The sequence below is a fragment of the Chelonia mydas genome, chromosome 2 (assembly GCF_015237465.2).
Source record: "Chelonia mydas isolate rCheMyd1 chromosome 2, rCheMyd1.pri.v2, whole genome shotgun sequence".
Lineage (NCBI taxonomy): Eukaryota > Metazoa > Chordata > Testudines > Cheloniidae > Chelonia > Chelonia mydas.
Genome location: NC_057850.1, coordinates 202,485,534 through 202,498,038, shown reverse-complemented (window position 1 = coordinate 202,498,038; position 12,505 = coordinate 202,485,534). Strand labels below are relative to the sequence as shown.

Here is a 12,505-nt window from a genome sequence, read left to right as displayed (position 1 = left end):
CATCATATCATCAGACTTCCATTACATACTTGCTTCTTTATATGTGGACTTAGAGTTATTCTTGTTCCTAACTTTCTACTCATTGAGGTTGTAGTTTTAATATTTTCTTAAAAGACACAGACACTGCTCCCTTCACTGGCTTCACATCTTCCACATCAAATTCAAATTGTTTTTTCTCACCCTCAAGCTTCTGCAAGCTCTGTCCCTGCCAACATATATTCTTCTCTCACCTCAGGCTCTGCATTCAGCTAATTCTGCTCCCCTTCATGCTTGTTTTGTATCCTTCTAATACACTCACTTCTGTAAAAAGAACAGGAGTACTTGTGGCACCTTAGAGACTAACAAATTTATTTGAGCATAAGCTTTCGTGAGCTACAGCTCACTTCACTGGATGCATGCAGTGGAAAATACAGTGGGGAGATTTTATATACACAGAGAACATGAAACAATGGATGTTACCATACACACTGTAACGAGAGTGATCAGGTAAGGTGAGCTATTACCAGCAGGAGAGGAAAAAAAACCTTTTGTAGTGATAATCAAGGTGGGCCATTTCCAGCAGTTGACAAGAACATGTGAGGAACAGTGTGTGTGTGTGTGGGGGGGAATAAACATGGGGAAATAGTTTTACTTTGTGTAATGATACATCCACTCCCAGTCTTTATTCAAGTCTAATGTAATGGTGTTCAGTTTGCAAATTAATTCCAATTCAGCAGTCTCTCGCTGGAGTCTGTTTTTGAAGTTTTTTTGTTCAAGAATTGCGACTTCTGGTCTATAATCGAGTGACCAGAGAGGTTGAAGTGTTCTCCGACTGGTTTTTGAATGTTATAATTCTTGACGTCTGATTTGTGTCCATTTATTCTTTTACATAGAGACTGTCCAGTTTGGCCAATGTACATGGCAGAGGGGCATTGCTGGCACATGATGGCATATATCACATTGGTAGATGTGCAGGTGAACAAGCCTCTGATAGTGTGGCTGATGTGATTAGGCCCTATGATAGTGTCCCCTGAATAGATATGTGGACACAGCTGGCAATGGGCTTTGTTGCAAGGATAGGTTCTTGGGTTAGTGGTTTTGTTGTGTGGTGTGCGGTTGCTGGTGAGTACTTGCTTCAGGTTGGGGGGCTGGCCTCACTTAAACCTTTCTGGTCACTCGATTACAGATAAAATCTCCCCACTGTATTTTCCACTGCATGCATCTGATGAAGTGAGCTGTAGCTCACAAAAGCTTATGCTCAAATAAATTTGTTAGTCTCTAAGGTGCCACAAGTACTCGTTTTCTTTTTGCGGATACAGACTAACACGGCTGCTACTATGAAACTCTCCTCTATGTTTTTTCCCACCCTTTCTCTACACCACTATTATCCTCCTTTGATCCTTTATGTCCTACAGCCTCCCCAAAATGACCATCATACTCCTGCCAAACTAATCAAATATAAATTAAGAAAGAAGGGACAAAATATATACTGCATGAAAACCAGCAACTATTTAATCTTGTTTTGTGGAAAACCTCCCCCTGGCTAAATAGGTTTTCCTGTATCATACCTTACCCAGTTTAGATTGTGAGCTCCTTGAGGCAGGAGATGTGTATTTATTTCTCTGTACAATGCCATGCAGAGCTATGACATATATAAATGTGTATTAAGTATGTCAATCTATTTAGCTAACACACTTATTAAATTCATTAAAATGCATAATAGGATAGCCCATATCCATTTAATGTTAAATATAAATATATATTAAAAATCTCTGCTGCTGAGAATTTTTAAAATAAAAATAGCTAGCTTTTATGTGGGACTTCTGAAGATGAATTTGAGCTCCCCCTGTTGATTCTAGCCCAGTGTTATCTCATGAACAAGCACTACAACATATGCTGTGCTAATGCAGAAACTTTGAAGTAAACATGAAGTTACATGTTCATTTTAAAAACAATGAGGAGTCTTTGTGGCACCTTAGAGACTAACATTTATTTGGGCATATGCTTTCGTGGGCTAAAACCCACTTCATCAGATGCATGGAATGAAAAATACAGTAAGCAGTATATATATATACAGCACTTGAAAAGATGGCAACTCCCAAATATGCCCAAATAAATTTGTTAGTCTCTAAGGTGCCACAAGCACTCCTCGTTTTTGCTGTTACAGAGTAACACGGCTACCACTCTGAAACCTATGTTCATTTTAGGCTCACTAGAAATTGAGGGAAGGAAACAATTTGTAATTAAAAAAGGAAAAATAGGGAAAGACACTAAATTTAATCTTCAAAGTGGGTATTGCAAACTAAGGGTATGTCTTCACTACCAATATTAAAGCGCACCGCGGCAGCACTTTAATGTGATTGTGTAGTCATGGCAACAGCGCTGGGCGAGAGCTCTCCCAGCACTGTAAAAAAACCACCCCAATGAGGGGAGTAGCTACTAGCGCTGGGTGCACAGCTCCCAGTGCTGGTGTACTGTCTACACTGCCACTTTACAGCGCTGAAACTTGCATCACTCAGGGGGTTGGTTTTCCACATCCCTGAACAAGAAAGTTTCAGCGCTGTAAAGTGGCAGCGTAGACAAGGCCTAAGTGGGTTTTTCATTGCCATTTTAAAATGTCTTTCTTATCCTTTGTTTGCAATATTGTAGCTGTGTAGGTCCCAGGATATTAGAGACACAAGGAGGTGAGGTAATATATTTTATTGAATCAACTTCTGGTGGTAAAAGAGACAAGCTTTTGACCTTACAGAGAGCTCTTCAGGTCTGGGAAAGGTACTCAGTGTCAGAGTTAAATACAAAGTGGAATAGACTGTTCAGCAAGTTAATTAATGCATAGCATAGGCGCCAACTCTGTGGGTGCTCGAGGCTGGAGCACCCATCAGCACCAGGAGAAGTTGGCCCCTATGATGCATACTGTAAGAGACCATTCAAAGTGTCTTGTTAACATCCCTGCAGTCAAAGAATAAAAAAATGGGGAGTGTACCTTCAAAAGATGAGTCTGGAAGCTTAAATTCATAACTCTGCTAGACACTAAAAATCATGGATTTAATAAAAACACTGGATTTATGGTTTATTACAACACTCTGTAACCCACTAACTCCCCCAACACACCCCTTTTTGTCCTATGGCTGCAGAGGCATTAACTGGCCACTTCACCTTGAATGGTCTCTTACAATATGTGTTGACTACTTATGCTAAAGAATCTGTTCCACTTTGTATCTAGCTTTGACATTCTGAGTACCTTTCACAGACCTGAAGAATAGCTCTTTGTAAGTCCCTGTCTATACCACAAACTTTGATTGACACAAGTTACTTTGGGTGTGGGCTCTGGGCTGGGGCAGGGAGTTGGGGTAGAGGAGGCGGTGCAGGGGGGCAGGCTCAGGGAGGGAGTTTGCTTGCGGGCTCTGGGCTGGGGCAGGTGGTTGGGGTGCGGGAGGAGGTGCAGGGGGCAGGCTCTGGGAGGGAGTTTGGGTGCGGGGTCTGGGCTGGAGTAAGGGGTTGAGGTGCAGGAGAGGGTGAGGGGTGCAGTGCTTACCTCGGGCGGCTCCCAAAAGCGATCCGCACCCCCTCTGGCAGCAACTCCTGTTGATATTGTATACTTAGATTTTCAGAAAGCCTTTGACAAGGTCCCTCACCAAAGGCTCTTAAGCAAAGCAAGCTGTCATGGGATAAGAGGGAAGGTCCTCTCATGGATCGGTAACTGGTTAAAAGATAGGGAACAAACGGTAGGAATAAACAGTTTTCAGAATGGAGAGAGGGAAACAGTGGTGTCCCCCAGGAGTCAATACTGGGCCCAGTCCTATTTAACATTTTCATAAATGATCTGAAAAAAGGGGTAAACAGTGAGGTGGCAAAATTTGCAGAGGATACAAAACGACTGAAGATAGTTAAGTCCCTAGCAGACTGTGGATAGCTATAAAAGGATCTCACAAAACTGGGTGACTGGGCAGCAAAATGGCAGATGAAATTCAAAGTTGATAAATGCAAAGTAATGCACATTAGAAAACATAATCCCAACTATACATATAAAATGATGGGGTCTAAATTAGCTGTTACCACTCAAGAAAGAGAACTTGGAGTCATTGTGGCTAGTTCTCTGAAAACATCCACTCAATGTGTAGGGACAGTCAAAAAAGTGAACAGAATGTTGGGAATCTTTAAGAAAGAGAGAGAAAATAAAACAGAAAATATCATATTGCCTCTATATATATCCATTGTATGCCCACATCTTGATTACTGCATGCAGATGTGGTCACCCCATCTCAAAATGATATATTGGACTTGGAAAAGGTTCAGAAAAGGGCAACAAAAATTATTAGGGGTATGGAACAGCTTCCATATGAGGATAGATTAATAAGACTTTTCAGCTTGGAAAAGAGATGACTAAGGGGGGATATGATAGAGGTCTATAAAGTCATAACCGGTGTGGAGAAAGTAAATAAGCAAGTGTTATTTACTCCTTCTCATAACACAAGAACAAGGGGTCACCAATGAAATTAATAAGCAGCAAGTTAAAAACAAACAAAAGGAAATATTTTTTCACACAATGCACAGTCAACCTGTGGAACTCCTTGCCAGAGGATGTTGTGAAGGCCAAGACTATAAAAGGGTTCAAAAAAGAACTAGATAAGTTAATGAAGGATAGGTCCATCAATGGCTAATATCCAGGATGGACAGGGATGATGTCCCTAGCGTCTGTTTGGTAATGGGCGACAGGGGATGGATCACTTGATGATTACCTGTTCCGTTAATTCCCTCTGGGGCACCTGGTATTGGCCACTGTTGGAAGACAGGATACTGGGCAAGATGGACCTTTGGTCTGAGCCAGTATGGCTGTTCTTATGTTCTTAAGTGCTGCTAATGTGGATGTTGTTCACCGACACAAGGAGCATAGTGTGGACATGCACCAGTGGTTTAATTATAGTGGTGGCTTTACATCAACATAACTTAAATTGACTTAAATTTGTTGGGTAGGCATGCCCTTAGTCTCGTTGGAACTCACCCAGCGCACTCTGAAGTTGTCACACCACCTACATTAGTTCTTTATAGGCACTTTAATGTACTCATCAGTGTACTATTGTGAATTCCTCTGTTATTCACCTGGACTTATTAAAAGTTTGTGACTAATTCAAAGGAATCTGGAGTGGGAGAGGTGACTTGCTATCCTGGAAGTGGTGCTATTCAATACATTTCACAACCCTTAATCAGCCCTGAAGAATGCTTTTCAAATAGTTTTCTTTCTAATAAAATAAAACCTTTTGCCTTTATTATGCTATAAATAGGGTAAAACCACCACTGCTTTGATGACTTTTAACCAATATATGTAACTATTCCCACTCCTAAAGCTTTTTATCTCAGGGATTTTTTAAAAATGTAGGATGAGTAAGTATGCAATCTCACCTCAAGTAGAGATACCTAGTCATAAATGTTTTTTTTTAATTTACACTGTCCATTTTTAAAGGCAAGTTGTGCATGTGTAATTGTATGGGGAGTTGGGGTCTATGTGTGTTTAGGGTTTCTGGAATGTCTCATCTGAAAAATAACTCTGGTTGCTTGGAAGAGATTGTTTGGTAGGATAGAATTAGAGTTCTAAATTTTACATCATTGCTAGGACATTGTTTAATACAAGACTGAATTCCAGTTGTCTAATTTCAAAGACTGTATCATGTATGTATATATCTAAAGTGTGACTGAGGGACCCATTTTTAAACAAATCAGTACAGCCATGCTAACAATGGGGTCTTTTCCACTAAAAAATATCCATAGCCTGCCAAAGCTCATGTGCTGGATAGCTGTATGAAGACACTGGCTGTGGAACAGGACAACCTATTCTGGAGGCATGTCAGCTTCCTGCATATAGCCAGAACTTAAAAAGAAAAAAAGCCATCTTCAGAATTCAGGAACCACAGAGCCTTCCATATTCTGCCCTAACTGGTTTCAGACTTACTAGCTTACTTACTTTCAGACTGTCCATCCTTTTTTTAATGTTATTTTAAAAAATGATAGGTGATAACAAAGCAACACAATTATAAATCAACTAAGTATATAAAATAATTATTTCACAGCTAGTAGAAGAGAAATCAGAGATCGGAGCAATACACATTCATAAGTTATCTGGACAAGAATGTACAACAAATATTTATCTAGGAGTCTGACTGCTTCCATTAAGTTATTTTATTCATATTCCAAAAATGGAAACCAGATCATCAGCCTGTACTGGGTCCTGTTGTCTAGTCATGTGTGAGTTTTTACATGATTAGAGGTTTCCATGCTCTTCTTTTACAGTATTATCCAGGGGTTCTTTTCCTATACGCAATCAGGATGAGACATGTTAAGATAGTGATGAGTTTCTGAGGTGTGAGTCTTAATATTTTTCTTTTAAAAGAAAAGATTAATTGTATGAGAACATACTGGTGGTGGGAACTTTTAACAGGGTAGTTTCAGTTAATATTTATGTTATGGTAGTGCTCTCTTATGCTGGGTGCTGTACAAACATAGAGAAAAGAAAAAGCCTGTTGTCTCCCTGAAGAGGAGATAACATTTCTGTCTACTAGTAGCAGTTGTTCTTCTGGTCAAGTAAAAAAACTGCTGTATTTTTCACAAAAACATCCACAACATAAACATGGCAGTTACATTTGACCTCTCGTGATCATGAGCATAAGGCAGTGTGTCTGCCACAGTGCCTTCCGTGTCACACCCAGGGTTAAGTATTCGGGTTGCCAATTTTGGTTGGAGGTATTCCTGGAGGTCTCCTCACCACATAATCTTTGACTGAAGATTTAATTATGCACACTTTAGTTCCTGGAGACGCCAGGACAATGCCAGAGGGTTGGCTACCCTACATTAAGCATGGATGTAGCACCACATTAAAGCAAAGACTTTCAAACCGGAAGAAGCAACTTCTGTAAGGGACACGCCAGGGAAGGGCTCAGAAGAGAGACCCAGGCGCCTGCCGAAGACTGGGCCGGGGAGCGGGTGCTGGGAAGTGACACTGCAGGGGAGAGACTTGTAAGGGAGGCTGCCATGCGCTGGCGAACCAGGTGGGCAGAAGCCGGGGCCATGCGGGGCAGCAGTGTCGGGCGGGGGATACCACCAGGCACGGCCTCGTGCTAGGGGTGGTGCGAAGCCCGTTGCTAGTGTGGGCGGGGAGAGGATTTTTAAAAAATCCAAATATTTGTTCTGTTTCTGAATTAAATCCCCGTGGTGACAGGGGCGCGAAGCCACCCCCTGGTCTCCGCCCCTCGCCCCTGCTAGCGCAGCCCCCGCTGAGGCCAGAGGCGCGGAGCCGCTGAGGGCAGCGAGCCGTGCGCCCCTCCCGCCTCGCAGCCGCACGAGGCCTCTCAGCATCTCGCCCCCGGCGCGCGCGCCGCTTGACGCGTCTCGTGAGAGCGGGCACCGGCGTGGCGTGGGCGGGTTCCCGTGCGTATGCGCAGGGCGGGAAGGGGTGCGCTCCCTCCCTCGGTCGCGGGGTAGGCGGGTGTGTGTGAGTCTCCCGGCCCTGCTGCTTCTGGGGGCCGAAGCTGCACGTGCGCGGGGGGCTCGCAGCGCGGACAGCGCGCGCTGCGGGTAACCTTCCCCCATCCCCGCATCCGCTACCTGCAGCCACGGGCTGGTTCCTCGGTGTCGGGACCGGTGCAGCGCTCCTGGGGTTAATCCTGGCCGCTGTCGCCGGGGATCGGGTGCAATATGTGCGGGGGCAGGGGTGGTGTAAGACCAGGACATGCTTCCTCCCGTTGGCCTGCGGCACTGGGGTTGGTGTGAAGGGCAGCAGCGGGGACGGCTTTTTGCAACTCCCTTTGCATGAGTTCTGGGAGCCAGGCCCCCGGCAAGAGGCCACGGGTCTCCAGGATCCACTCCCACTAAATGCTCACAGGAGCCTGGGGTTCAGCACTTAAAAACCAGGCTGCAGGGGCCCTTTCCATGTAAAAACCAGTTGGTTTCAAATCACGGTAAACTGCATTGCTGTAAACCATGTTAGGTCATCTTGGAGCTTGTACTGGTGGAGCTGTCATAGTCAGATGAAGGCCCAACTGGAAAAAGTTGAAATGCAGATTAATGATCAGACACTTGAATGTATTTTCTGGAAGTTGGCAGTTGAGTCAGTGATTTAGGACTATTAAGATGAACAGATAATTCTTTATTGATGGGATCTCTTGACGACCATTAGACTTTTTCCATGCTACAGTTGTACCTATACTAGCAACAGTTTAGGTAAAGCAGGATTGTCTCTGGGGAAGCTGCTGTTTTGCCATCTAGATCAGAAGTACAGTACAAAGCTGTTGTTTCCATAGGGCCATGCTTAAAATATGCCCTCTTTACACACAGTTGTAGATTTGATGGTAACATTTAGATGCTATTAAGCAATCCTAAACCGTATTCATACAATTCTAATCAGGGAAAAATCCTCCAGGTTATTAAATACAGTTCTTAGAACAAAGCCCTCTGCTCTCTCATATATATTGGGGGAGGAGAGGAGAATGGCGCCGCTATTAGTTTTGATGTCTTCAGGAAAAATGTCCTCTCCTTCCATTGTTGGTTCTGATCGCACTATTTAGCGGACAGATTCTATTTCCAGATCTACAGTGTAATTAAATTGCATTTAAAGCCTGAAAAGAGACTGGAAAATGTCATTGTGTGGCTCCATGCATGTCTCCGTGAATTCCAGATTGATTTTACTAGTAAAGTGGTTATTTGTTCCTTAATTTCTACTATTAGGTTAAACTCTAGATGTTTTGTATTGTTTCAGGATTTGTCGTAATGGATGAAGACACAGGATACAATAAAGGTACTGAAGGAAAATAGATTGTTTCCTTTGTTAACACTGAAATTCAGAATTGATTTAAAATATTTTTTTTTCCCTCCCAGTTGGAGATGTGGTTGGTTGTCATGTTGAAGATGCTGTGACATTTTGGGCGCAGGTGATGTAAAAAAACCTTCTTGAATAAGATATTCCAATAAGGTGTTTGTTCTAGTTTCACACAAAAATGGCAGGGATGTACTTACACAAAATTTGAAATGCCTGATGGATATATGAATGGGACTTGGGGTAAAAAACAAACTCCTTAGGCTCCAAAGTTGAACATCCAACAATGTGGTTAAAATATTCCATCCAGCTGTTCGGTTGCTTAATACTGACATAAACAGGAGTCACACATTGCCTTCTGAATTGGATTAGAAAACTACTGACCATCAGCCAACTCAGATTTTGCATGGACTTACTCTATTCAGTGTACAGTAGGTCCTACATAAAAGCTTGAATGTTAGAACTATCAGTGTTGGATCAGGAATAGTATGGAAATTTGATCTTGGGGCCTTTAAACTTTTAACATGACTAACTTTAACATTCTGACAAAACAAAAATAATGGAAAAATCTATTGTGATTCTCAAGTTAGAATGGGAAACAGCACACCAGGTTGGAGGTTTATGTAACTTTTTGTGGCTTTTAATGAGAACTTGGTCTGTGTTGCTCATCCCCAGGTACATAACTTTAAACAATGGACATGCTATCTTTTGGGGGTGTAGGTGATGCGTGTGTTTTGTCAGGTGTGTGGTGTTACAAGTAACACTTAAGATAATCTGAATTTTTTTCCTAATTTTTCAGTTGTCTTGTTTTTACTTTGTGAATTTGACAGGACTTTGTTTATAGTTAGTTTCACTTTCCTGTATATGGCCAATATCCCTGATTCTTCATGTGGGCACACAGTGGCAGGAAAAGCAACACTTAAAATAGAGTAAATGATTGTAAAACCCAAAACTGGTAGGGGGACTCAGTGGCAGATGCACTACCTGAAACTGCTTTTAACTTTTTTTTTTTTTTTTAATTCACTAGGTATCATGTTGATGGTGACCTTTTTAATTACAGTATTCTTAATTACTTGGAAGTCTTTTCAAGTATTGGCTTAACTGTATGTGTACTCACAGACTCATTATGTTACATGAGTTTATTTAAACTACTTATAAATTTATGCATTGACTGTTTTCTTCTAAGGAGATCATTAGAGCTATCACTAGTAATAATTTCCTTCTTTAGAATTTGAATTTTGCACTTAATCCTAGAATTTTTCTAGTATTCTGTACCCTACTATTCTTTTAGTGGATAAGCAAAAGTCATTTTTATTACACTAATTTTTTCTCTCCCTCTCCACACTCTGGATTTTCTACACTTTGAACTTAAAATAAAATAGATGTCTCATCATCTGTAGTTGATACAGGTTTTTACAACTTGATAGACCAAAATACAATTAAAAGGACTTGTTCACATCAGTCAAACCAAACAATTATTCCTACAAGTAAGAAAACAAGATATAAAAAAGTTGTGACCTTTTCCCATAATGTTGGAAGAGGAGTGCTACATACTTCGTCCCAAAAATACATGAATGCTCACATTATATGAGTTTTAAAATCACATTTTTGCAAGGTCTTATGACTGTTGTTTTCACAAAATGTCTAAAAAAAAAAGTTAAGCTGTTAAAGTAAATATTTTTTTCAGACTAATTTTCTGCTAGAATGACATCTCACCATAGTATGTTCCCTAACCCCTGAAAGTCGCTTTCCAGTGTTGGAAATAAATTGCAAACAAGCTTGTATATACAGTTCAAGATTTAGAAGGTGAAACTTGTCAGGGCAGTGCAGTGGTGTCAGGATTACTAGATGTTTTGTCTTACTTATTGGCTTTTGAAACAGATGTTTAAAGGCTTTCAAATGATAGCTAACACTTTTTACTCTCCCCTCCTACTTCTTAGAACATCAGTAGAAATAATGACATCTTGAAATTAAGTCGTGCACTGGCTGAAGTTTGTCCTCAGGCCAACTCAGTTTTTGGCAATCCTGATTTTACTAAGGTAAAGGGGGGTGTGTGTGTGTGTGGAGTGTGTGAATTTATTGTTTTTTTACACATATGTAAAAATCTTTATTCTACACAACTGATTTCTTAGATTTTTTTTTTTATTATTTTTTGTAATATGACTTTTATTCTCTCAACTAAAAGAGAAACTCCAGATACTCAGGAGGAAAAAATGCAAAATAGAGTAATAGTGAAAATTTTCTAGGGGGTGTGTGTGTACGTATATGTTTATATACGTACATAAAAAAAATACACATGCCCACACTTATGCTACTTAAGTTTACCTATAACTTGCTTCGTAGTAGACTACCTCATCTCCTGAACTGCATATGGTTGTGCAGGTAAATTAGATTATTCTTATGATCACCTTTTTGATTTCATTAAAAAAATAAAATCCAGAAATCTCTATGATATTGTGGTTGGCATTTACCTTCTTCATATCTATTATTATTGTTATTTATTATTTATTTAGTATTGTCTGTAAAACTGTGTAGCATGGCACATAGCAAAAGCTCCATGAATCCAATACATAACATGTTTTGCAGCATGATAAAACATTTCTTCAAAGTATCGTATTGTGTAACAAGATGTATTGAGGATTATATATTTTGAAGCATGCAGCGTATGCTAGCATAGGAGACAGGATACTGAGTTAGGTGAACTGCCACTTTGTTTCAATATTGTGCAAATATCCAGATTACAAACTTTTGAAAAATAAGTGTTGTAATGGACTGTGGTATATAATTTTGAGGTGCACTTATGCTTACAGAATGCCACTTTCTCTTCTGATCTACAGATCTACGGTGGATGTTTTTCTGAAGATAAATGCTGGTATAGATGCAAAGTAGAGCAAGTGATCAGTGATGAAAAGGCAGGAAATACACTTAAGGATATTATTGTTCTTTACTGCTGAATCACTTTTAAAAGCAAATATATGGAAACAAAAAATGATATACTTCTGAGGTGTATCGTTGCCTAAAAAAAATTTAAATCTGTGGTTACTTGCCTGGGGCATACGTTAAAGCAGGGGTGGGCAAACTACGGCCCGTGGGCCGCATCCGGCCTGTCAGACCTTTTAATCTGGCCCTCGAGCTGCCGCCGGGGAGCAGGATCAGGGGCTTGCCCTGCTCTGCGCAGCTCCTGGAAGCCGCAGCATGTCCCACCTCCGGCTCCTACATGTAGGGGCAGCCAGAGGGCTCTGCACACTGCCGCCACTCCAAGCGCCAGCTCTGCAGCTCCCATTGGCTGGGAACTGTGGCCAATGGGAGCTGCAGTGGTGGCGACTGTAGACGGGGCAGCACGCAAAGTTGCCTGGCTGTGCCTCCACGTAGGAGCCGGAGGGGGGACATGCCACTGCTTCCAGGAGCTGCTTGAGGTAAACAGTGCCTGGAGCCTGCACCCCTGACCCCCTCCCATGCCCGAACCTCATGCGCCAGCACTGATCCCCCTCCTGCCCTCTGAACCCCTCAGTCTCAGCCCGGAGCACCCTCCTGTACCCCAAACCTCCCAGCCCCACCCCAGATCCCGCACCCCCAGCCGGAGCCCTCACCCCCCTGGCCCGGACTTGAAACGCTTCCCGCCCGCCGAACCCCTCGATCCCAGCATGGAGCACCCTCCTGCACCCCAAACCCCTTATCCCCAGCCCCACCCCAGAGCACCCAAACCCCTGCCCCAGCCCAGAG

General features: G+C 42.1%; 1 protein-coding gene across 9 annotated transcripts in view; it reads left to right on the top strand.

Annotated features, from left to right (window-relative positions):
• Positions 1-6,913: 6,913 nt before the first annotated feature.
• The window catches only part of STK31 (serine/threonine kinase 31), an 84,457-nt gene continuing 78,865 nt past the window's right edge, over positions 6,914-12,505 (top strand). For 3 of the 9 annotated variants that reach the window (XM_043541050.1, XM_027827136.3, XM_027827056.3), the window contains exons 1-5: positions 7,423-7,545; positions 8,726-8,764; positions 8,845-8,897; positions 10,723-10,821; positions 11,620-11,694. In XM_043541050.1, coding sequence (XP_043396985.1) covers positions 8,737-8,764; positions 8,845-8,897; positions 10,723-10,821; positions 11,620-11,694 — 255 coding nt within the window. In that variant the 5' untranslated portion in view covers positions 7,423-7,545; positions 8,726-8,736. Of the gene's footprint in view, positions 7,020-7,289; positions 7,546-8,725; positions 8,765-8,844; positions 8,898-10,722; positions 10,822-11,619; positions 11,695-12,505 lie in introns of those variants that run through there. The other 6 variants (XM_043541051.1, XM_043541054.1, XM_043541049.1 and 3 more) reach the window with 5 other exon arrangements.